Genomic DNA, 25304 nt, shown 5'->3' with positions numbered 1-25304 from the left:
TATATATATATATATATATATATATATATATATATATATATATATTGTCTTTTTGTGTTTTCTTGAGCCGCTTCCACGGCATATGGAGGCTCCCGGGCTAGGGGTCAAATCAGAGCTATAGCCACCGGCCTACACCAGAGCCACAGCAACGTTGGATCCGAGCATCCGAGCCGAGCCGCGTCTGCAACCTACACCACAGCTCACGGCAACGCCGGATCCTTAACCCACTGAGCAAGGCCAGGGATCGAACCCGCAACCTCTGGTTCCTAGTCGGATTGGTTATCCACTGTGCCGCGACGGGAACTCCGGGATATGTTTTAGAAGAGAGATTATGGGCTTTGCAGTGAGTCTCACTACACAGTGAGATGACTTCAACAATGTTTATAGTTAATGTTAAGAATACAATCAAAAACAACTCTAGGATTTTGACAAAGTTTCTGTTTCTCTTTGCCCAGCCAGAAAATAAGATCAAATGTGAATACAAGCCAGCATAACAAAGTGAAGAGTCTAAGGCAAAAAAAAAATACGTTTTTATTATAGTTAATCTCCAGAGCCATCCCATTCTTTGTTTTATTTTAGTATTATCTTAGTCTACGGGGTCCCACAAGGAAAGATACTGGTTAATTTTTCTTATCTTTATTCAGTTTATTCTATAAATATTGCTTTTAAAAAGTAGTATACTAGATGAATTTTTTTCACATAGGAGTCAAATAAGAGCTCTTTACCATGATTATATATTTATTTTTTTCGGAGTTCCCGTCATGGCGCAGCAGAAATGAATCCAACTAGGAACCATGAGGTCGTGAGTATGATCCCTGGTCTCGCTCAGAGAGTTAAGGATCCGGCGTTCCCGTGAGCTGTGGTGTAGGTTGCAGAAGTGGCTCGGATCCTGCACTGCTGTAGGCCAGTAGCTATAGCTCCGATTTGACCCCTAGCCTGGAAACATCCATATGCTGCAGGTGCAGCCCTAAAAAGCAAAAAATTAAAAATTTTAAATATATATATATTTTTTATTTTTTAATAAATTTTATTGAAATACAGTTGACTTACAAAGTTGTGTTAGTTTCAGATGTTCAGCAAAGTAAATCAGTTATACATATACATACATTCATTCCTTTTCAGTTTACTTCCCCATATAGATTATTACACAGTATTGAGTAGATTACCTTGTGCTATACAGTTCCCTGGCCTGGGAACTTCCACATCTGTGGGCATGGCCAAAAATTAATTAATTAATTAATTAATGTAGGATAAACTGCCTTTTTTGTAGAACTGTAGCTTTACTGGCTAAAGATGAATTTTGAGTTATGTATGTGGAATGGTACAAAAATAGATAAGATGAAATTAAAGTAGTGGTTTAATCTGTGTATGTGTCTACGTAGGCATGCATACAGTGTGTGTACATATGTACATACATGTGTGTCTGTGTGTTGAAGAAAGAAGATATGGGCTTTATCCAGGATATCAAGAGAAAGGACACACAGCAGACTGATTAAACAATAAAGGCTGGTGTTGGGCTTTTCCTAGCTTTGGAATATTCAGGCCCAAAAAAGTTAATACATGAGCAAAGTATCCACAAGTTCTTATCTGAAGCAAAAGTGAGAATTCAGCCACTGGAGTTTTCCTGAAAAAAGCCCATTCCTTTCACCCAGGGCCAAGCCCCCCAGCTAAGCACGTCTCCCTCACCTGCCCCAAGTGAAAGCAGTGGAGCTGCCCTCAACCTCATCATGTAGCCTCTCCCCCTCCCCTCTGGATCATTCCATAAATAATCCACAGATTTGCTGAGTACCTACTGTGTGCCAGGCCCCAGGCCCACAGGGGAAAGCAGAGGCGCCCCATTGTTTCCCACGAACAAAGAAAGGCTGGATCCCTCTGACCACCACAACCTGGGACCCCAACCCTTCCATGTTTCCTCAGGTTACCCTGGTTACCCTTCTGAAACAAACGGCAGGAAGCAAGAGGGTTATTTACTATCCCGCCTACGTAACGTTCAGGGAGGGCTTTTGTACGAACCTACATGTGCACATTACAGGACAAAAGGAAAAAAAAAAACAGAACTGTTTCCCCCCAAGGCTGTGAGCTGAAAAGAATCAAGCCAAACTTGGAAATATTTTCTACACTCTGCCCCACACAATAAAATCAACTTCTGGTTGCATCCGAGTACTAGTCTCACTTTATGCCTCGGGTGCACAGACACTGCTGCTACCAGGGGCCCAGCACACACCGTCCCACCCATCTGGTCCCTTGACAGGTTCCTACTCTCAGGTGTCAAAATGAGCAGATGGGAAGTTCCCATTGTGGCCCACTGGAAGCAAATCTGACCAGTATCCATGAGGATGCAGGTTAGATCCCTGGCCTCGCTCATTGGGTCAGCAGTCCAGCGTTGCCATGAGCTATGGCGTAGGTCGAAGACATGGCTGTGGTGTAGGCCAGCAGCTACAGCTCTAATGAAACCCCTAGCCTGGGAACCTCCCTATGCCTCCTATGAGGCCCTAAAAAGCAAAAAAGGGGGGGGGGGCAGGTGTGTGCATCAGTCAAATCAGTCCAGACCAAATTGGACTTTCAACAATAACACCTGGTCCTGAACAGAGTTTTGGCATTACCAATAACCAATCACTTTTCCAGATGAACACATGAGCCAAAAAAAGCATACTTTTTGTTTTATTTGCAACAATGTTCACATTAAATTGCTTGTGTGACCTTAGACAAGTTATTTAACTTGTCTCAGTTTCCTCTTCTATAAAATGGGGAGAATAATAGTGTCTGACTCAGGGTTGTGAGAATAAATGAGCTAATATTTGCAAAGTACTTGGAACAATTCCTGATACATAAGCACTATGAAAGTATTTACCACCACCTTCTCCTCCTGTTATTGATTTCCTTGTTGTTAAACTTCTTTTTTTCCCCAGATCATTGAACACTCAGGAGATCCTGCAGAAGGAGTACATAAAACTTACATTTATGTGGAAAAGATTATTAAACAGGTAAATATGCATTCTCTGAAAGATTTCATCTCAAGTATCTTAAGACTGTTTACCATAAAAATGGGTTTTCCATAGAAAAATCATGTGTTTTTTTGAAAACAGCTGGGGAGAGTGTACTTCTTTCTGTGAGAGTCCATCCTGTGGTATTACTGTGGTATTCCCAGTACCACACATCTATAATCTCTCAGCTCTCTCACAATTTGATGCTTTAATACCTGTTAAGTGTAAAATGGATTTAAAAAATGGTAGATAAAAAGGAAGTATTTGAGGAATAATGTTCAGCCTATTCAATAGTCTCCTCAGATTCTTCGTGCGCCTCGACTTTTTGTAAATTAGAAAACTTGAATTTTCCTACCACATTATCTCCCTTACAGTAAAGAAGTATCTGAGATCATGGAACACAGAGGTGTCTCAAACTGAAAGTTTCTATGATGTCTTGGTATTATCTTGAAAATGTATGTGAGTTACATATTCTGCTTGATATTTACCCATCTTTATTTTTAATATTAAAAATCATTTAAAATCATGTACCAGCAAAAGTGCTAATAATGATAAGAAAAAGAATTCCCTATCTTCAGGTAAAATGGACACAAGATGTTTAGCCTGTGTTTATCCTTACCTGCTGACCCCTCCCTCAGGGTACTGATGACCCTATTTGGGAAGTAAAGGATTAGATTACTTCTTAAAATTAACTTGTGTTACAAGTATGGAGATTTGTTATCAAAGAAAAAGAATGAGCCCCAAATAAGGTGAATTGAGCAGAATAAATGGCAGTAAGTGAAAATGGACATATGCACCAACTTTACTGCTTGTAGGTAAACAACATATTTTCGGGAGTTCCCGTCGTGGCGCAGTGGTTAACGAATCCGACTAGGAACCATGAGGTTGCGGGTTCGGTCCCTGCCCTTGCTCAGTGGGTTAACGATCCGGCGTTGCCGTGAGCTGTGGTGTAGGTTGCAGACGCGGCTCGGATCCCGCGTTGCTGGGGCTCTGGCGTAGGCCGGTGGCTACAGCTCCGATTCAACCCCTAGCCTGGGAACCTCCATATGCCGCGGGAGCGGCCCAAGAAATAGCAACAACAACAACAAAAAGACAAAAGACAAAAAAAAAAAAAAAAAAAAAACATATTTTCAAGGGTTAATATAAAGACTAGATATTACAGTGGATATATTAGATATCAAGAAATCCCATCTGGGAGTTCCCTTCGTGGCTCAGCAGTTAACAAATCTGACTAGCATCCACAAGGGCGCAGGTTCGATCCCTGGCCTTGCTCAGTGGGTTAAGGATCTGGTGTTACCATGAGCTGTAGTGTAGGTTGCAGATGCAGCTCAGATCCTCGTTGCTCTAATGTGTGCCAGCAGCTACAGCTCTCGACCTCTAGTCTGGGAACTTCCATGTGCCACGAGTGTGGCCCTAAAAAGCAAAAAAAGGAAAAAAAAAGAAATCCCATCTCAGTAATTAAATTCTTGTAAAAATGTAAAGCAGCATATTTCTTAGGCATTAGCACAATCTTTAAAAGTGTTCACTAGCCAGATATCACCAAAGATGTTGTGTAAAGATTTTGGAAACCAGATCCAATGGGAGTCAAATACCCCTCTAACTTTATTTTTAATGAAAGAGAGAGGTCTTTGTATTATTTTAATATTTCCTTACTTCTTTATTTTAAACTAGTGTTTAATTTTATAGTTATACGTTAATCTCTGGAGGTACCATCCAAAGGCCATTGGTTTGGACTTGCCCTCTGAGGTAGGTGAGGGCCACCTTGGACCTGTATGCTGACAGTACTGTGCAGGGTTTTCACGTCGCTCGTTCCCTTTTGTGTGCTTACTCTTGGTGTTCAGGACATCCTGGGCTTTGAAAACACAGACCCGGATACTAAGGATTTGGGCAGTGAAGATTCTGTTCCCGAAGAAGATGATTTTGGTGATGTTCTGTGGGACATACATGATGAACAAGAGCAAATGGAAGCTTTTCAGCAGGCTTCAAATTCAGCCCATGAGTTGGGATTCGAGAAGGTAAGCATTTGGTGTATTGTTCCAACAAAGATCAGTTGCTTCTTAAAAGCTTTATCATAATTGTGGTTTCACATAATTATACTCAAGGTTAAGGAATGTGTTCGTATCTGCCCTCATGGCTTAATTATCCATGTTGAGACATGTGCTGGATCTGTGTCATATGAAAGATGTGTGAGATTCAGATATACTTATGAACATCAAACGGCTTTAGTTACAGATCAGGATTTATAAACTACATGTTTATTAGGCTACCATCTGCAATTCACCCAGATTAAGATGCCTAGGAAACTTGATAAAAATAGTAAGACTCTCTATTTCTCCAATTCTTGGAGAAATCAAAATACCTAACATTCAGAAAACAAAGCACCATCATTAATGCAATAGGCAGATCAGTCCTTCAGCAAACTTAAATACCTAGACAAATTAACAAACCTGTAAGTGCACAGAGAATCTACATGCAAGTTCAAAAATACTTAATAATATTTAAAAATTAACATAACAACTAATATCTTAAAGAATATCACAGTAGCTGTCATTAATAGTTGTATTTTTATAGGAATTTTTATGGCTTTTATAATTTAGATGTCAGTGTTTATGACCTGGTTCCACCATTTGCTCACTATGGATTTTGATCACGTTACTTAGCTCTAAACTTTGACTTTCTCATCTTTAAAATGAGAATAGCTAATAGTACCTACCTCATAGGGTTGTTGGGACGACTAAACCAGATCATGCACATAAAGCAGTTGGCACAGTACCTGGCACACTATAAATGTTAAGTTGTTATTTTATGAAAGGTATTGGTATCACTATTTTTGAAGAACTTAAGCTTTGGATTATAGTTTGCCTAAGAGTATATATGGTATAGATTACAGATGTGGGATTTGAACGTAGGCTTCTGGCTCCAAATCCTATGCTTTCTTTTGTAGCAGGGGTCTTAATGTGGAAACCCTGGGTCTATAAATTGGCTTTACATGGGACTATGAACTAATCTATTAGGATTTACAAGGTCATTAATCAGTTAAGCCCTTTGCTTCTTAAGATACATTACTGCTATCAGAATTACTTGAATTCCTGGGGAATATGACATGACAAACAGAAAAATTGGTTGAAAAACTATACCAAGTTAATTACTTATTGTAGTGGCTGGAAATATCTGCTACCTTAAAGCTCACACAAATTACTTATTACATATTCCTTTGATTCTTTACCAGCTATTATTTAGACCACTGCTACACTTAATAAACATCCTAACCCCCAAAATAACTTTAGAATCTCTTTATAACTACTGAGATATTTTGGTTTTCTGAGCATGTCCTTTTCACCTGTGAACCAGTTTCTTCCTGCCTAGGGAAAGCCTAGGAAATAGGAGTTCTTGGACTTCTATGTTGAACTCGCTCAACTTAGAAAGATCTCAAGGGGCCTATCCTAGCTCTGATTCTTCTTGGGAGACTCCCAGTTCCCAGACAAGACCCTCTCATTTCTCAGGAATCCCTGGCGAGAAAGGAATAGGAAATGTGAGCACTTGTGATGGGGCACAGAAGTTACGTAGGTCAGAGCTAAGGCAGTGGTCAGAGTGACATGGAATTAGGTGAATGACAGAGGGCATGAGCCTGTATTTTCAATTATTGGCTTCATCTTAAAAGTTTCATTGGGATTTTAAATATTTGAAACAAGACAAAGACTATTTAAAGTGAAATAAATCATAAAGAATCATCAAGTGCACCAACAGGCCTTCTGGGGTATTTTCTGTGGTTTAGGAGCTACAGGGAAACACAGTGGCCTCCTTGCAGCATTCTGCAAAACAAATGAATGTTGCAAAACCCCGTGGGGATCTTAAATGTTGTTCTTCATCCATTAATGGACAGGAATACTGTGGTGGAAGAAATTGGGGCCCATTCTTAGCTTACTACTTTGGACATATTTAACCAGCTATAACCATAAGCAGTTATGAGAGTGCTATTGACTCCAAGTATATTTTATGTTCTCATGCAGCTTTTTTCTGCTGATTTTAGAGGATAATCACAAATTGACTCTATTTAGTGTTCTAAGAGGTATCTTCTTCCTCACAACTTAAATTCATTTTTGCTTCTAGTATTACCAGCGCCTCAATGATCTAGTGGCTGCACCAGCACCAATTCCACCCCTTCTTGTGTCTGGAGGACCAGGCTCTGGAAAGTCCCTTCTTTTATCAAAGTGGTATGATGCAGTGCAATCACATTGTTACCATCATCATTTGAATTACTGAACTCATGCAACAGTGAATTATTGCATGTCAGCCTCCCTGCATGGCCTGTACTAAACATTAAAAAAGCAAAAAGGACCAAAAGAATAGATGCATACCCTGAGACATATACAATTTAAATGTTAGAAGATAGAGAACAAGAAAGGAATAGGAAATGTGAGCACTTGTGATGGGGCACAGAGGTCACGTAGGTCAGAGCTAAGGCAGTGGTCAGAGTGACATGGAATTAGGTGAATGACAGAGGGCATGAGCCTGTATTTTCAATTATTGGCTTCATCTTAAAAGTTTCATTGGGATTTTAAATATTTGAAACAAGACTATTTAAAGTGAAATAAATCATAAGGAATATCAAAATAAATGATACTCTTTACCACGAATGCAAACTAGTACTTTAAATTATGGGCTAAAGTCCATTTAAGCTAATAAAAACTGTTTTAAGTTTTAGTTTTGTTCATCGTATTATTTAAAAACATCTTGTAAGACCACTTTGTTTCATTCAAATAGTTATTATTTACATTGCTGAGTTAGCATACATTATATCTTTTTTATTGCCCTTTTATTCAAAATTTTGTTTGGAAATACTATTTTTGTACTTAATAAAGAAACTTTTTGTCCTTTAATAACATATTCGTAACTAAAGGTTCATGCTTATTTTACTAATACTTTAACCTCAAATGTACAATGTTTTGGTTTACATTGGTTAACATCAATTTGGAATTAAAATGAATCTCTAATTTTTTAATGGTTCATTTAAAAGAATCTAGGAGTTCCCATTGTGGCACAGTGGAAGTGAATCCAGCCAGTATCCATGAGGATGTGGTTCAATCCCTGGCCTCACTCAGCGGGTTGGGAATCCAGCGTTGCCCTGAGTTGTGGTGTAGGTCTCAAATGAGGCTCGGATCCTATGTTGCTGTGTCTGTGGTGTAGGCCGGCAGCAGCAGCTCTGATTCAACCCCTAGCCTGGGAACTTCCATATGCCACAGGTGCAGACCTAAAAAAGCAAAAAAATAAAAAAAGAAAAGAATCTAAAAGTGGAATAAAAATGTAATTGACTGACCACGTAGTTTCTGACAGATAGCATTTGATGCTGAATGCACTGTAAATTTTTTTGGTTGACTGTAAAGGAGCTTCATCAGTCTGTAAAAGGTCTTTTTCTTGCAGGATCCAATTACAACAGAAGAATTCCCCTAACACGCTAATTCTTTCTCATTTTGTGGGGAAGCCCATGTCAACCAGCTCAGAGTCTTCCTTGGTTATTAAACGACTAACTCTAAAGGTAGAATATACCAACTTTTGGAATTTTCAGAATTTTTCATTTAGATCGAGAAGTTGTTGGGCCTGGGTACCTGATAATAAGCCAATTTTCCATATTACCTGTTTGTTTTGGCTTTGCATATGGTTAAAAATAATACTCAATGCACTTGGGTCCTTTTGGTGACAATTTTGGTTTAAAATGCAGAGATGGGCGTTCCTATTGTGGCTCAGCGTGTTAAGAACCCAACTAGTATCCATGAGGATGCAGGTTCGATGCCTGGCCTCATTCAGTGGGTTAAGGATCTGGTGTTGCCCCAAGCTGCAGCATAGGTCACAGATGCAGCTTGGATCTGGTGTTGCTGTGGCCGTGGCATAAGGTGATGGCTGTGGCTCCAATTCAACCCCTAACCTGGGAACTTGTATATGCCACGGGTGAGGCCCTAAAAAGAAAAAAATTAAATTAAAATGCAGAGATGGAAATATTTCTCACCAGCTGTGGTAGAGTGTAGTACTTTAATTCGTATGTGTTCTCCTCTCACCTTGTAGTTGATGCAGCATTCTTGGTCAGTATCTGCTTTGACACTGGATCCTGCTAAGCTTCTGGAAGAATTCCCATGTTGGCTGGAAAAACTCTCTGCTCGTCATCAAGGCAGCATCATCATCATTATTGATTCTATAGATCAAATTCAGGTATGTTTTCACTTTGTCACCTATTGATATACCCAGAAAGAGACAAAAAATATCAGTAGTGACTATAGCAGGCATTTAAATCATATGAGAAGAAGATGTTGATGTTGTTTCTTTTATTTCTGCTTGATTTCTAGAGAGAAAGCATGTAGATTAAAAAAAAAAATGTATATGCCAGTAGATGCTAATATCCTATTAGGAAGGACCAACTATATTTTCGTCACTAGCAAATATTGTTCATTTTGACATAGTTTTAGGTCCTTGATATTTCCTTACATGGCCAGAATTCAAATCAATGATAGTAGTGTTTTGCCACTTGTTCTTCTAATATTCTGAGATAAATTATCCAAAAATAAAATTTTATCTTTCATAATAGTGAAAACAATTTAACGAGAATTTCATTTTACTTGAGCTCTTATTGGGTTGCTTTTGAAGTATTTCGAATTAATAAATGTAATTTTGTTTTTATATTTTTAAGCAAGTTGAAAAACACATGAAATGGCTGATAGATCCACTGCCGGTGAATGTAAGAGTCATTGTTTCTGTGAACGTAGAAACATGTCCTCCAGCATGGAGGTACGCTGCTTATTTTTGTTCTTTCAGATTACGTGTAGTTTCCTTTTAAATACAGACAAGGAAAGGTTTCAGATAGGTGTTTGTATTTTTCATTTAAGTAGCAGTGAGGATGGGAAGAAGTGGATGAGTTCAAGAGAAGGAAGCTGTCTGTAGGATTTGGTGGGATGTTAGATCTGGTATGTGAGGGAGGAGAAGGCCAAGATGGTACCCAGAGTTCTGGCTTGAGAAGTTAAGTAAATTGTGGTTCCGTGAACTGAGATGGGAAACACAGAGTCCAGGCAGGTTTGTGGAGGAAAGGTCATGAGAGTTTTTTCCAGACATGATTTGAGTTGCCAGTTGTAGCTCCTATCGGTGATGTCCAGTAGGCACTTAAGTTTATGGGTGAGGAAAACAAGGGGAGGGCCAGGCTAGGAAAAATAGACCGGACACCTGTGATCCTGAAATGCAAGCTCACTTGAACAGTCCTCAAAAAGGGATGCAGTGGTCGAATTCTGTGAGGCAGTGTTTCTCAACCTATTTTTACCTCCTCACCCTAGGAGCCTTTTTTTTTTTTTTTTTTTTAGTAATTTTCTTCCTAATGACCACCATGCCAAGAAATTGTAATACTACACATATACCATGTAGCAATTCATGAATATAAACAGAAACCTATGTATTTGTGCTTTATGCATGAAAAGAGTAAGATTCCCCCTTCCCAGTAAACAGTTTGCACCAGCCCATTAAATAGGGTGATTTTTTTTTTTTTTTGTAGGGCAATAAAGTTGTAATTAGATTACAAGTAATCAGGGGAGTTTCTCTTGTGGCTCAGTGGGTTAAGAATCCAGCTAGTATCCATGAGGATGCAGGTTCGATGCCTGGCCTCACTCAGTGGGTTAAGGATCTGGTGTTGCCACAAGCTGCCACATAGGTCGCAGATGTGGCCTGGATTTGGTGTTTCTGTGGCTGTGGCATAGGCTGGTGGCTGTGGCTTCAGTTTGACCCCTGGCCTGGGAACTTCCATGTGCCTTGGGTGTGGTCCTAAAAAAAAAAAAAAAAAAAAAAGACTGCGTCTGGTACTCCTCCTCCTAGGTTCTAATACCTATGTTGTTTTACTGATAGTGTAGAACATAGAACTAGAAACGTTTTACCATTTCATTGTCAATGTATAAGCTATTCTATAACAGTGTTTCTTGTGATTAATTGCTAAAGTGATGATATACATGCTAGAATAAATGAAATAATATTAATATGACGAATAGAGATTAATTTTATTTTCTGAAGGCAGTATAAAAAATTCTTGTCATGGACTTTGGCTTCTTCGTGGGTAGATTATAGATTTGTTATATTTTTAGAAGAGAATTTCATTTTTCTTTTCTTTAAATAAAAGGTTGTGGCCCACACTTCATCTTGACCCTTTAAGTCCAAAAGATGCAAAGTCTATTATAATTGCAGAGTGCCACTCTGTAGGCATTAAATTGAGTAAAGAGCAGGTAAGTATGTTTAAATTTTCTGCTATCTTTTACCCTCTCTAGGTCATTATAAGAACACCCTATTTGAGACACAAAATTCAACATATATGGTTCTAAGGAAAATTGGAATTCAGTAATTACCTTGTTAAAGGCATTCACTCTTAAACTAATAACAGATAAAGAAGAAGCAATAAAAAGACTTAAGTTTTACTTTACTATATTACATTAAGCAATATTTTAAAAGCTACACAGCATCTGTATGTCGACCACATCTACAGCCCACCACCACTTGGCAGCAATAGTTCTGAGGAGATGAACCATGTTATTTCTGCAGGGTTATTTGTTGATGGCTCGGTTTTAAAGACCGCTTAATTCCAGGGTGGTTTTATGTTTTGTTTTGTTTTTCCGTAAACTGGTGCAGGAGAAGAAGCTAGAACGGCACTGTCGTTCTGCTACAACCTGCAATGCCCTTTATGTCACTCTTTTCGGCAAAATGATTGCGCGGTAAGTGGTGGTTATTTTACGCGATCATCAGCATGTTTCTGTTCACCGCAGAATGCTTCCTCACTGGGTGAAACTGAGAACTGATCGTTATGACCATCTCTTAGGCCACTCGGATTCTGTTTATTCTAACAGTAACACTAACTTCCTTGAGAATGTGACAATGACCCGTGATTGCTAGCCCTCAAACAGAACTTGTTGGATATATTTGTCTGGTTTTCAGCACACTAACCTTTTCCCAACTGGGAGTTGCAGAAGAAGGCCATCTTCAGCCTCAGTTTTGGGCCCACCCATGAGTGTTCGTTGTCACCTGGTTGAGGCCTCTAGCTTTGGGAAAATGAGGGTTAGGGTTAGTGAGGCATAAAACCATAGGTAGGTAGGTTAGAATTTTTGATTTTCTCTGTTCTCATATCTTGATACACCTTTCTTCTTACAATAGAGTCTTCTATTGTAAATATCCATGCTTAATTTGCCTTTAGATAAGCAGTAGAGGTTTTCCACTTTTATTTCTTCTTCGTACAGCCTCCTCCTACCTTGTCTATTCACAGCCAGAGGTAAACAAGATTAACACTTGTTTTGGTATTCATCATGAGAGAGAGTAATCCTAGCATAACTCACCTTGCATCTAGTGCTCTTCAGTCTCATCTGAAGCACCAAATTTGAAATGAAAATAATCTTCTAAAACTTTTACTTGCCCATGGTATTTTCATCATCACCTCCCACTGTTCCCAGAGTTGTGGTGACTGGCCTCTGGGATTATCAGTGGCTTACATAGGTACAGTCAAGAGTATGAGTCATTTTCCATACATTTCATAGCATTTATTGAAGTCATCTATTTTAAGAGGGGACCATGGACCCTCCCATTCTTTATATATCTTTATATTTAAAAAAGAAACTGCTGGTAAATATTGTGTAATAGTTTAAAACAAATCCCATTTACTGATTTTCTTTAGCCTGATGTTTTCCAAATTCTGGCTCTGGTTTCAATTTAATTTGCATGGCTAACTAATAATACTTATTTATAATTCTTTCCTGCTTCCTGTATGTAGATGACATGCCTCTGGATGATAAGAATTATATCCTACTTATTTTTATGTTCCATGATGTGTAATTACTTGACATATAAAGCCCCAGCATATGTTTATTGAATTGAATTAAATGGTATACTAAAATAACTGATGACTCTAGCAGCCCCATAAAACTAACATTTTCCTGTAGTATGTTTTATTGAATTCCCATTATTATCAGTTAAACAGTACCAAAAAATAGAAAATAGAACATTGTTTTTATTTACCCCAAAGTTTTCACAGATGTTGGCAGACTGTAAGAAATTTAATCTGTTCTCAATTCCAACAGTGCTGGGAGAGCAGGCAATTTAGATAAAATCCTTCTGCAGTGTTTCCAGTGTCAAGATACTGTTTCATTATATAGACTTACTCTGCACTCTATCCAGGAATCCATGGCAAATGATATAGATAAAGAACTAATGAGACAGGTAAAGTGTAATAAACTTATAAAGCAAAGATTATTTTTGCCTTGTTTGTATTTGTGTGTGAATTGAAGTAAATAGCAAATCTTTGTAAATCCTTGTAATGTTAAATATCATGCAAGCATATACTGTACCCACTGCCATCCCCCCCTTGTGGCCAGAGGGGATCTCAGGGAATTTGCATTTTCATGGTTATCATGCAGGTTTTTCATCTTTTCATGCTTTTTGACTGATTCTTTTTTCCTCTTATGTGAATTGCTCCTTCAAGTCCTTTACCCATTTTTTTAATTGAATTGACTTTGTTGTTGTTGTTTTTTTAGGGCCCCACCTGCAGCGTATGGAAATTTTCAGGCTAGGGGTCAAATCGGAGCTGCATCTGCTGGCCTACACCACAGCCACAACGTGGGATCCAGACCAAGTCTGTGACCTACACCGCAGCTCACAGCAATGCCAGATCTTTAACCCACTGAGCAAGGCCAGGAATTGAACCCACATCCTCATAGATACTAGTCTGGTTCGTTTTCACTGAGCCACAATGTGAACTTTTTTTTTTTTCAACTGATCCGTAGGAGTTCTTAAGTGTTCTGCATATTGAATACAAATCCATTGTTATAGAGTTTGCAAATCAATGTCTTTTTCCTGTTCTTGTCTTAACTTTATGGTGTCATTATACAAAGTTTTATTTTAATGAAATTGGATTTATCAACAGTTTCTTTTATGGTATATACTTATTGTATCTTATTTGTAAAATCCTTTGCTATCTTGGAGTTCCCATTGTAGCTCAGTTGGCTAAGGACCCAACATTGTTTCTGTGAGAATATAGCTTCCATCCCTGCTCTCACTCAGTGGGTTAAGAATCCAGCCTTGCTGTGGGGTAGGTTGCATATGTGGCCCAGATATGGTGTTGCTGTCCTGTAGCACAGGCCACAGCTGCAGCTCCAATTTGACCCCTGGCCCAAAAACTTCCATATGCTGCAGGTATAGCCATAAAAAGGAAAAAAAAAATCCTTTGCTTTCTTAAAAATGTTCATTTTTTTTTCTCTTCAAAATACTTTATAATTTCATTCTTCGTGTAAGTTCTTATTGATATATTTTTATTGTGTGAAGAAGGAACCAACTTTTTCATCTTTTTTATATGGGTAGTTAATTGTTTTTTGTTGTTGTTGTTGTTGTTTTTTCTTTTTAGGGCCGCACCCTCAGCATATCAAGGTTCCCAGGCTAAGGGTTGAATCAGAGCTGTAGCCAATAGCCTACACCACAGCCATAGCAATACCAGATCCAAGCCGCATCTGCGACCTACACCACAGCTCATGGCAACACTGGATCTTTAACCCACTGAGCAAGGCCAGGGGTTGAACCACAACCTCATGGTTCCTAGTTGGATTTGTTTCTGCTGCGCCATGACGGGAACTCCCTCATTTTTCTTAATACGCCTTTTCTAGTGATTTGGAATGCCACCTCCCAAGTATCAAGCTCTCATATAAATATGAGTCTGTTTTGAGGCTCTTCTGTTCCAATTTTGTCTATTTCTTGTCAATACCACAATCTTAACTATAAGAACTTTAAAGGAAGCTTTGATATTTGATTGGGCAAACCCCCTCTTGATATTTTTCGTAATTATCTTGGCTCATTTCCTATATGTATTTTTAGAATTGGCTGAACAAGTGCTGTGGAAATTCAATACGCAATTTTAAATGGAATTGCATTGAATTTAGAGGTTAATTTGAGGGAAATTATCACATAAGTCCTCTTCATGGAAAGCTAAATAGCGATCCATTTATTTAGTCATCTTCTTCAGTGATTTTCAATAACATTTTATCTTCTTCCCCTAAGTCTTGAACATCTTGTGTTAAAATTTGTTTCTAAGGGAGTTCTCATTGTGGCTCAGTGGTCAACAAACCCGACTAGCATCCATGAGGACGAGGGTTCAATCCCTGGCCTCACTCAGTGGGTTAAGGATCTGGTGTTGCTGTGAGCTATGGTGCAGGTCACAGACATGGCTCAGATCCTGCACTGCTGGGGCTGTGGCATAGGCCAACAGCTACAGCTCCAATGGCGTCCTAGCCTGGGAACTTCCATATGCCTCAGGCTGCGGCCCTAAAAGACAAGAGGACAAAAAAAAATTTGTTTCTAAGGACTCTACAGTTAAAATAACATTTTAAAAAATTGTTCATTGCTGGTTATTCAATTTAATTTTCGAAAATTTACCAGCAACCTTGCTGAACTCATATAGTTTGAACCCAAATCCACTTTTAGGTTCATTTCTCAGCTTGGTGGTTCCTGGGGTTTGACTTTTCATCCTGCTTCCAAGCCCACAAGCTTCCTTGTTTCCTCCTCCATGTCTGTTGGCTGTTTTCCTCATGCACCCCAATGCTGAAGGACAGTCCTTGAAAGGGCCTAGTGTTGGTAAGCATTCTAGCTCTAGTTCCAGCTGCTTGCCTCACAGGGCTTAAGGGCTCTGCTTCTATCCAACTGTGGGATAGAAAACCGAAGCCCTTAAGTTATTGGAATTTTCCTCTGCCTGTCCTCTCTCCCTACTTCCCCCAGGGATGGCAGCTCCAGCACTTAGCGCTCTAATTTTCAGTTTCCTATCTGTCTGGGGGCACTTGGGAGAGTTCCCTTTTCTGCAGGTTCACCTGTGCTTTTAGAAATGTTTTATTACATGTTATGTGATATTAACAGGCATTTCTAGTAGGAAGGCTATTTCCTTCCCAGAATTGCAACTCTATTATTAGTTTTTTATTTTATGGCTGTGCCAGTGGCATATGGAAGTTGCCAGGCCAGGGATTGAATCCAGGCCACAGCAACTGTGGCAATGCTGGATACCCCAAGCCACTGTGCCGGGCTGAATCAAACCTGCACCTCCTCTGTGACCCAAGACACTGCAGTCGGCTTCCTAACCTACTGCACCACAGCGTGAACTCTCTATCATTATTTTTAATAAGACGTTTCCTGCAGGGGGTTTTTTTGGTTGTTTTTTGTTTGTTTGTTTGTTTTGCTTTTTAGGGCCACACCCGAGGCATATGGAGACTCCCAAGCTGGGGGTCCAATCGGAGCTACAGCTTTTGGCCTACATCACAACCACAGCAACGAGGGATCCGAGCCGTGTCTGTGACCTGCACCACAGCTCACAGCAATACCAGATCCTTAACCAACTGAGCAAGGCCTGTGATAGAACCCGAAACCTCATGGTTCCTAGTCGGATTCATTTCTACTGTGCCACGACGGGAACTCCTTCCTGCAGTTTTAATTTTCAGTAAACTTTTTCTATATGCATGTTATATTGGCATGCTAGATTTTATGTGTATACTATCTTACCTTTGATTAGTGCCCTTTGGAAAGTGTGTTTTAAGACATCTGTTTTTTGGTTTATTAAATCATTTGAATGGTAAATTTGAATAAGAAGTTAATAAGCTTTAAAGAATTATGGAAATTTTAACGGCTATTAGTTACCTATGGGAGTGCTTTATGATCATTGATTTTTTTTTCAACCTAGATTCTCTGCCTTGTAAATGTTAGTCACAATGGTGTGAGTGAATCCGAATTGATGGAACTCTATCCTGAGATGTCCTGGGCTGTCCTGACCTCCCTTATTCACAGTTTACACAAAATGTGTTTGTTGACTTATGGTTGTGGTTTGCTCAAGTTTCAACATCTACAGGTAAATGTTATATTAAGGTTTTTTCACTTATAAATGTCCACATACCATTGCAAATATATTATGCTACAGTACACCACATTATTTTAAATGTTTCAGTTATAAAATTGAAATCTCAAATCTGGCCTTAACAAAAGTTTTTTGCAATGATTTTAGGTTATATATAAACTTTGGCTGATATTACTCTTCTGAAGTCAGTACATTTATGAAATGTCTATTTCATAATAGGTAATTTCTTTCTGAAAGAGAAAAAGTATCATTTTCAATTTTATATTTCGTTGGATTGCTGGTATATTTTATATGTTTTAAGAGCTTGCCTGATGGGAGGGGGAGGGAGTGGGAGGGATCGGGAGCTTGAGCTTATCAGACACAACTTAGAATAGATTTACAAGGAGATCCTGCTGAATAGCATTGAGAACTTTGTCTAGATACTCACGTTGCAATAGAACAAAGGGTGGGGGAAAAAAATGTAATTGTAATGTATACATGTAAAGATAACTTGATCCCCTTGCTGTACAGTGGGAAAATAAAAAAATAATAAAAAATAATAAAAAAGGAGTTCCCGTCATGGCGCAGTGGTTAACGAATCCGACTAGGAACCATGGGGTTTCGGGTTCGGTCCCTGCCCTTGCTCAGTGGGTTAACGATCTGGCGTTGCCGTGGGGTGTGGTGTAGGTTGCAGACGCGGCTCGGATCCTGAGTTGCTGTGGCTCTGGTGTAGGCCGGTGGCTACGGCTCCGATTCAACCCCTAGCCTGGGAACCTCCATGTGCCGTGGGAGCGGCCCAAGAAATAGCAACAACAACAACAACAAAACAACAACAAAAAAAGACAAAAGACAAAAAAAAAAATTAAATTAAATTAAAAAATAAGAAAAAAATAATTTTTTTCTCCTCTTGAAAAAAAAAAAAAAAAAAAAAAGAGCTTGGGCTCTGTAAGTCACTCTGCCTCAGTTCACAGCCCAGCTCTTCACAGCTTAATGTAACCTTGGGGAAGTTCTCTGAGCCTGGACAGAGGTTTCCAGCTTACTTCAGGGACTGTAAACAGAATTAATTGAGGTGGTGCATAATTAACTGATCCTGGTGAGGTCCTCAGCATGATGTCTAGCATATAGTAAATAATGACTAAGATAATTCTTATCATCCTCAATGCCCTGGCTGATTTATATATGTAAGCAAATGCAAATGAAGTCTTTCGTTTGAATATGCTTTATTATATATGTAGGTGTGGAGTGGTTGTAATATCACAGGCTTATCTTTCTCTTTTATTATATATCATTTAAATATAATTTGCTCTTTTTAGTACTTTTGCAGTCCACATTTCAGATTTTTAATGTATCTACTAAAACTTTGAATTGAACTATATTTTGGGTTCCTACAGGAATTCTCCTGTCAGTTCATCACATAAATATACCCAGAATTTTAAACTATTGTAATGCCATTTCATACAACTATAAAATTGAAATAATTGTAAGTTTTATTTTACAAATTCATAGTTAGATGTACATTGACTTATGGAAAATAGACTGTAATGTTTTTTCTTTCTCTCCGTAGGCTTGGGAAACAGTGAGACTAGAGTACATGGAAGATCCCGCCATTATTTCTTCATACAGGCAGAAGCTAACCAACTATTTCACCGTGCAGCTAAGGTACCATAAATGTCTGTGCTGCTGTTCTGAGGCTTCCGCAACACACTCTACCTCTATGTCCTTGTTTCTCTTTCTTGGCATTACTTCATGGATTGAAATTTAAGTATATAAAAATATTAAATCCTCTTCTATGTGGTTAATGTCAAAAGAGCAAAAGGTGATTGTTTGGGTCAATCTTCAGTATTATTCGCTGAAGCTTTAAACTTAAGGGAAATAAATACAGGATCATTTTATTTTATTTTATTCCAGTTAAATAGTTTAAATCTTTTAAAAGTATGTGTATATCTGTGTACACACATATACAAATATGTGTATGTTTGTGTTCATTGATTTTTTTTTTATGGTTCAATTTTAAGAAAATACCTCTAGAGTTTGGTCAGGGGTCCTGACTATCACTTTATTTTCATAGTTAAATTGGTAAAGTTTCTGATTTAGACCTAATTTTCTCAGTATCAGATGATACTTAGAGTCAGAAATCTCAAAGATACCTTTTTTTTTTTTCTTTTTGGGGCTGCACCTGCAGAATATGGAGTCTCCCAGGCTAGGTGTTGAATCGGAGCTACTGCTGCCAGCCTACGCCAATGACACAGCAACATCAGATTTGAGCCGCATCTGCAGCCTACACCACAGCCCATGGCAATGCCAGATCCTTAACCTACCGAGCGAAGCCAGGGATCAAACCCTCAACCTCATGGCTCCTAGGCAAAGTCATTTCTGCTGCTCCACTACAGGAACTCTGTCTCAAACATATCTTTCTTTCTTCAACATTTGTCTGCAGCCTTTCGAAGTGATCTTATAGGAAAGGATTATTGAACATTGTCCCTTCTCTTGTCCTAGTCAGGACCGAGTGACGTGGAGGAGTGCAGATGAGCTGCCTTGGCTTTTCCAGCAGCAGGGAAGTAAACAGAAGTTACACGATTGCCTTCTCAACCTCTTTGTGTCTCAAAACCTCTATAAAAGGTAAGAAACTTATTTGTAGAACACCTTTCCCCAGAAAAACAGATTTAAACAGTTATTCAGTGCAACAAAGAAAAACATTCTTCATTTTAAAACTAGTCCGGTTTCAGTGGCACCTGAACTAGAAAACAATGTGGGAGAAATTTTAAGACACTTTCCAAATTGCCATGAGATTTACTTTTTCCAAGAGGTAAACAAAAGATAGGCTATTGCAGTTTTCATAAAATCAGGGCTGGAATGCTCTTGAGATAGCTTTGTGTCTTAATCTTTCACTGAAGCAGGTTTAAATCCAAACCACCCAGAGAGGCTATTCATGATGTCTGCCTCTCAGGGCCTTCAAATTTTTCAAAGTGTAGCCTTCAAAGCAGACTCTGGGCTCTACATAGAATCTGACTGGTGCTGAGTTTAAAGAAAGGATTATCCTTTTCATAACTGTATTACTGTCTCTTCTGGTGTGCTCAAATTTACCTGTGGCAGAACCACCTTTTCTTGCGCCAACGTTCTGACCTTTAAGCCCTAGGAAGAGCTTTTTCTGTCTCACCTGGAAATTTAGACCCTCTCATAACATAGCTGCATAATTTGTTTTGCTCTTCGTGAACTCTCTCAAATTTCTTCATTGCTCCTCATAAATTATTGCTAATCTTCATCTCAGTTTTTCATGATTTGTTTGAAATCAGATTCATGCTTTAGTTTACTAGCTTTCCCATTCTACCTAATACTACCTACAGAAGAATAAGCTGACCTTTTCATTAATTCCTTGATGAAAATTCAAAGCAGGCATTCTAACAGTTTGCTTATGTTTCATTATTTTGTTTGATTTCTATCATTTAAAATAATTTTGGGGCGTTCCCATCTTGGCACAGCAGAAGCCTATCCAACTAGGAACCATGAAGTTGTGGGTTTGACCCCTGGCCCCGCTCTGTGAGTTAAGGATCTGGCGAGGCCATGAGCTGTGGTGTAGGTCGAAAACGTGGCTTGGATCTGGTGTTGCTGTGGCTGGGGCATAGGCCAGCAGCTGTAGCTCCAATTTGACCCCTAGCCTGGGAACCTCTATATGCCATGGGTGTGGCTCTAAAAAGACAAAAGACGAAATAAATAATTTTAAAATAAAATAATTTTGGGGTGAACTCCACAGTTGACTGCATATCGTGAAATGTCTAGAAAGGAACCTGAGAAGTTTCCATTGGTGAGTAACAATGATATTGATGAAAACAGCCAACACTATGGAGTTCTTGCCACCATGGTGCTATATAATCTCCTCACAGTAACACTTGAGGCAGGTGGTCTCAGGGCCCCTCCTTCTGCAGATGAGGGCGATGAGGTGTCAGAAGTCAGACAGTCTGCTCAGGGTCCCACAGCCAGGGAGCTGTGGTCTCAGATGGCAGGCTGATGGTCCCCGTCTACACCCTTGCCTTACTACACTGGACTTGCCTACTAGTCAATTCTCAAGAGCTTGATATGAATTGTGGCATCTTCACACAATAGTGGGTGTTAAATTTTCTTTGTCATTAAAGTGCTGTTATTTGTTGAAACAGAGGACACTTTGCTGAGTTGCTGAGTTACTGGCAGTTTGTTGGAAAAGACAAAAGTGCGATGGCAGCAGAATACTTTGATTCCTTGAAACAGTATGAGAAAAACTGTGACGGCGAGGAGAGCATGATTTGCTTGGCTGACCTTTATGAAACTCTGGGGCGATTTCTCAAGGATCTAGGCCTCCTCAGTCAGGTAACATCAGCAGAGAGTCAGAGACAAAGAGTTTTCTTGCAGGAGTCAGTGCAGCTTTCTTTTGTTGTGCTAATCAGATAGCAGACCTTAGGGCTTTTCTCTCACTTTAATTGACTTTAACCTTTTGTTCCCAGGCTGTTGTGCCTTTGCAGAGGTCTCTAGAAATTCGAGAAACAGCCTTAGATCCAGATCACCCACGAGTGGCTCAGTCCCTGCATCAGCTAGCAAGTGTGTACGTACAGTGGAAGAAGTTCGGCAATGCAGAACAACTGTTTAAACAGGCGTTGGAAATCTCAGAAAATGCCTATGGTGTGGACCATCCACATATTGCTCGTGAACTTGAGGCACTTGCAACTTTGTACCAGAAACAAAATAAGTAAGATTTCTATTGGTAATTATCTGGTATATGACAGGGAACTATAGTTCTTACTGTACTTACATGGGAGGCTTTGTTTTGTGGCTCTGTACTTTCCCTTATCCTATGGTTTTTTCCCCCTTCTTTTTTCATTTTTTAAAGTTTTATTGAAGTAGAGTTGATTTACAATGTTGTTAATTTCTGCTGTACAACAAAGTGATGCAGCTATACACATATACATATCCATTCTTTTTCAGATTCTTTTCCCATATAAGTTATCACAGAATAGTGAGTAGAGTTCTCTCTGCTATACAGTAGGTCCCAGTGACCAACCATTCCATCCTATATTCTTTGCTTTGCTTTGCTGGCCATACCCATGGCATATGGAAGTTCTCCAGGCCAGGGATCTAATCCAAGCTGCATCTGCAACCTACATCTCACAGCTTTGGAAACACCAAATCCTTAACCCATTGTGCTGGGCTGGGGATCGAACCCTCACCACTGAGGAGACAAGGCCGGATCCTTAACCTGCTGCACCACAACAATAACTCTGCACCTTATATTCTTTTGAACCCACCATATTCAAATACTATCCTTGCTTTGGGTCTTCATGAGGTGAACAGAAAATTAGAACAAGATTCAGGAGTTCCCATTGTGGCACAGGGAAAACCAATCCAACTAGTATCCATGATGATGCAGGTTCAATCCTTGGCCCCACTCAGTGTGGGTCAGGGATAGAGCGTTGCTGTGAATTGTGGTGTGGGTCACAGACATGGCTGGGATCTTGCTGCTCTGGCTGTAGCATAGGCCAGCAGCTTTAGCTCCAATTCGACCCCTAGCCTGGGAATTTCCATATGCCATGAGTGTGGCCCTAATACTCATCTCTATTTCAAGATGTGTGGAGGAGCAGGGACTTTGGAGTCATATAGTCGGGTTTGAAACCAGACTCCTTCACTGGCTAGCTTTGTAATATTGAATGTGTTACTATACAGGGGCAGCAAGCCATTGCCCACGTGCTTCCAGGGGCCCCTTCCAGAGGCCCCTGTATTGGATGTAGGGGTTGTTGTGGGACACAGCCACATTTTTCTCATTTACGTGTTGTCTGTGATTGCTCCCGTGCTTGAACAGCAGTTTTATAGTTGCAGCAGAGACCACATGACCCACAAAGTCTAAAATGTTTACTATCTTACGGAAGAAGTTTGCTGATCCCTAATAAAATAAACCCACCAAATGGCATCTCTTCCTCTATCTGAAATCATTTCTTTTGCTCCATCGTAGGTGATACATATTGGAATTTTTTCTTTTCACTTCTAGAAGTATTTGTCTCACAGAGATATTGTATGAATTTCATGTTTCTATTTGACCAAAAATTAGCGTGTGTGGAAGCCAGTAAAGCAAACTCAAGGTTTGGATTTTCATTTTGTTAGATTCCCCTTTAGAGATTCAAAGTGAATTTAATTAGTTAAAAACAGCTAAATGCAAGCTACTGGGGACTAGATTTGTTTTGTTAGATTTTGTTTTATGAAAGTTTTTGTTAAAGTTTTGTTTTTTGTTTTTTCCTTTTGGCTGCATCCACAGCATATGGAAGTTCACAGGCCAGGGATTCAACTGCAGTAACACTGGATCCTTTAACCCACTCTGCCAGGGACCGGGACCAAACTTGCACCTCCACAGCAACTGGAGCCACCGCAGTCAGAATCTTAATCTGCACCACAACAAGAACTCCACTGTTAAAGATTTTTAATTCCATGTGACTATCACTTCTAGAAATAATGCTGTATTTAATTAGCCAAAGGTGGCTCTACACCAGTGCTTTCATTTCATTGAAGTATGATGCTTTGGACATATGTTTCTTTCATTTGACTTACTTTTTTTTTTTTCTTTTAAGATATGAACAAGCTGAACATTTTAGGAAAAAATCTTTTAAAATTCGTCAGAAAGCTACAAGGAGAAAAGGCAACTTGGTAATGAGAAATTTCTTTTGTATTGTGTTTTGAACCAAAAAGGAAAAGAACATCTCTGAATATCCTCGTGTTGATGCATAAACCTCATGTATTTAAGAACTTTAGATTTTAAAACTTCTAGGGAAGTACTGATTAACATTTTCTCATTTATTTATAGTACATATTTAAATATTAGGATTACTGAGAAGTACAAATTTAAAAATTTTTTAAATATATATGGCATTTTAAAATATTTTTAAAATTTTTTAAATATATATGGCAAATAATCATGTTGTACATCTTAAACTTACACATTGTTATATGTCATTTTATCTCAGTAAAGCTGGGGAAAATTTTTTATAATTTTTTTAAAAAATGGAAACTTTAAGTTAATTTGAAGGTTAGATTTTAGAAGATGGACTTAAAAGGTGTTTCAGTTCTTTAAAGGATTGGGAAAGAGAATAAAAGAAATTTAGCAAACATTTTATGTTGGATTCAAATGCCCAGAAACTATTATCTTTTTTTTTTTAATTGTTATTTCCCCAATACAATTTTTTTTTTCTGCTCTACAGCATGGTGACCCAGTTACACATACATGTATAGATTTTTTTTTCTCCCATTATCTTGCTCCGTCATAAGTGACTAGACGTAGTTCTCAATGCTAGAAATTATTACTTTTTTTTTTTTTTGCTTTTTCTAGGGCCGCTCCTGCAGCATATGGAGGTTCCCAGGCTAGGGGTCTAATTGGAGCTGTAGCCGCCAGCCTACACCACAGCCACAGCAACAAGGGATCTGAGCCGAGTCTGCGACCTACACCACAGAACTACACCACAGCTCACGGCAATGCTAGATCCTTAACCCACTGAGCAAGGCCAGGATCGAACCCACAACCTCATGGTTCCTCGTCAGATTCGTTAACCACTGAGCCATGACAGGAACTCCTAGAAATTATCTTAAGTGCAAAAAAATTTTCGTTTTCTAAGCTGCCCCTAATATCTAAATATAGCATATTTGTTTTAACTTAAAATGCTGTGTGCAATTTTATTGAAACATATTTGACATCTAATATTGTATAAATTTAAGATGTACAACATGTTTATTTAACGCATTTATATATTGTAATATGATTATCGCCATAGCATTAGCTAGCTCTGTCACATCACATAATTATCATTTCTTTTTTGTGGTGGGAATAATTAAGATCTATTTCTTAGCAAGTTTGATGATTACAATACAGTATTATCTATATTTACTATGCTGTACATTTGATTTCTGGGATTTAGTGTCTACTAGTTGCATGTGGTCTCTGCAGTTTAAGTACTTGATATTTAAATATTTAGTAGTGGGGTTAATTCTTTTTCCTGATCTTTGTGAAGCTCTTTGGATTCAGTTCACTTTGCTAAAATATCCCACATTTTCACAAAATAATTTTTAATAAATTTAAGAACGTGATGCCAAATAGAAATATGTATATTTTCAGGAATCACTGGATTAATTTTGTATGATATTTAAAATAATTGTAATCTACTTTAAAAGGAACAAAAGGAGAAAGAATTTTTTGGAAGCCTCGTGTATTATTTCAGAATCAAAGATGGCACTTACTTAATGCCTGTTGTGCATTTCTTGTATTTGCTCCAGTATGGATTTGCCCTTCTGCGTAGACGGGCCCTGCAGTTAGAAGAGCTCACGTTAGGTAAGGACACACCTGACAATGCTCGGACCCTCAATGAACTGGGCGTGCTCTACTATCTTCAGAACAACCTGGAGTGAGTACCACTGTGTCAATAACAAAAACAGCTGTCCATTTTGCCTCTTAGATG

The 25304-nt window shown here is 38.8% G+C and overlaps 1 protein-coding gene and 1 long non-coding RNA gene across 23 annotated transcripts in view; one reads left to right on the top strand and one right to left on the bottom strand.

Moving 5' to 3' along the window:
* Positions 1 to 25304, top strand: part of NPHP3 (nephrocystin 3) — a 58008-nt gene that overhangs the window by 11500 nt on the left and 21204 nt on the right. For 12 of the 20 annotated variants that reach the window (XR_002337683.2, XR_002337681.2, XR_014823917.1 and 9 more), the window contains 16 exons: positions 2910 to 2984; positions 4826 to 4999; positions 7095 to 7198; positions 8406 to 8520; positions 9045 to 9188; positions 9664 to 9761; positions 11128 to 11230; positions 11631 to 11713; positions 13067 to 13205; positions 16696 to 16860; positions 18410 to 18504; positions 19342 to 19464; positions 20997 to 21186; positions 21321 to 21562; positions 23430 to 23505; positions 25123 to 25250. Coding sequence is in view for 14 of the 20 variants with exons in the window: in XM_084989679.1 (XP_084845805.1) it covers positions 2910 to 2984; positions 4826 to 4999; positions 7095 to 7198; positions 8406 to 8520; positions 9045 to 9188; positions 9664 to 9761; positions 11128 to 11230; positions 11631 to 11713; positions 13067 to 13205; positions 16696 to 16860; positions 18410 to 18504; positions 19342 to 19464; positions 20997 to 21186; positions 21321 to 21562; positions 23430 to 23505; positions 25123 to 25250 (2054 nt within the window). In the remaining 6 variants the exon portion in view is untranslated. Of the gene's footprint in view, positions 1 to 2909; positions 2985 to 4825; positions 5000 to 7094; positions 7199 to 8405; positions 8521 to 9044; positions 9189 to 9663; positions 9762 to 11127; positions 11231 to 11630; positions 11714 to 13066; positions 13206 to 15455; positions 15674 to 16695; positions 16861 to 18409; positions 18505 to 19341; positions 19465 to 20996; positions 21187 to 21320; positions 21563 to 23429; positions 23506 to 25122; positions 25251 to 25304 lie in introns of those variants that run through there. The other 8 variants (XR_014823920.1, XM_084989681.1, XM_084989683.1 and 5 more) reach the window with 3 other exon arrangements.
* Positions 645 to 25155, bottom strand: LOC110256297 (uncharacterized). Of its 3 annotated transcripts, XR_014823922.1 has the most exons (6): positions 25087 to 25155; positions 11943 to 12037; positions 9038 to 9208; positions 3038 to 3199; positions 1881 to 2931; positions 645 to 1789 (listed from the first exon to the last, which is right to left on the bottom strand). It is a non-coding gene; the product is annotated as an uncharacterized LOC110256297 (long non-coding RNA). The 3 variants fall into 3 exon arrangements; XR_002337684.2 differs by lacking the exon at positions 3038 to 3199; XR_014823923.1 differs by lacking the exon at positions 645 to 1789 and having other exon boundaries at positions 2635 to 2931; positions 11943 to 12033; positions 25087 to 25152.

The sequence above is a fragment of the Sus scrofa genome, chromosome 13 (genome assembly GCF_054392235.1).
Source record: "Sus scrofa isolate SSC_HxYL_T2T_F1_AM1 chromosome 13, Sscrofa_HxYL_maternal_Yorkshire_Landrace_v2.0, whole genome shotgun sequence".
In the NCBI taxonomy this organism is placed as follows: domain Eukaryota; kingdom Metazoa; phylum Chordata; class Mammalia; order Artiodactyla; family Suidae; genus Sus; species Sus scrofa.
The sequence above is the reverse complement of the archived record's forward strand: the minus strand, read 5'-3'. Positions and strand labels throughout refer to the sequence as shown.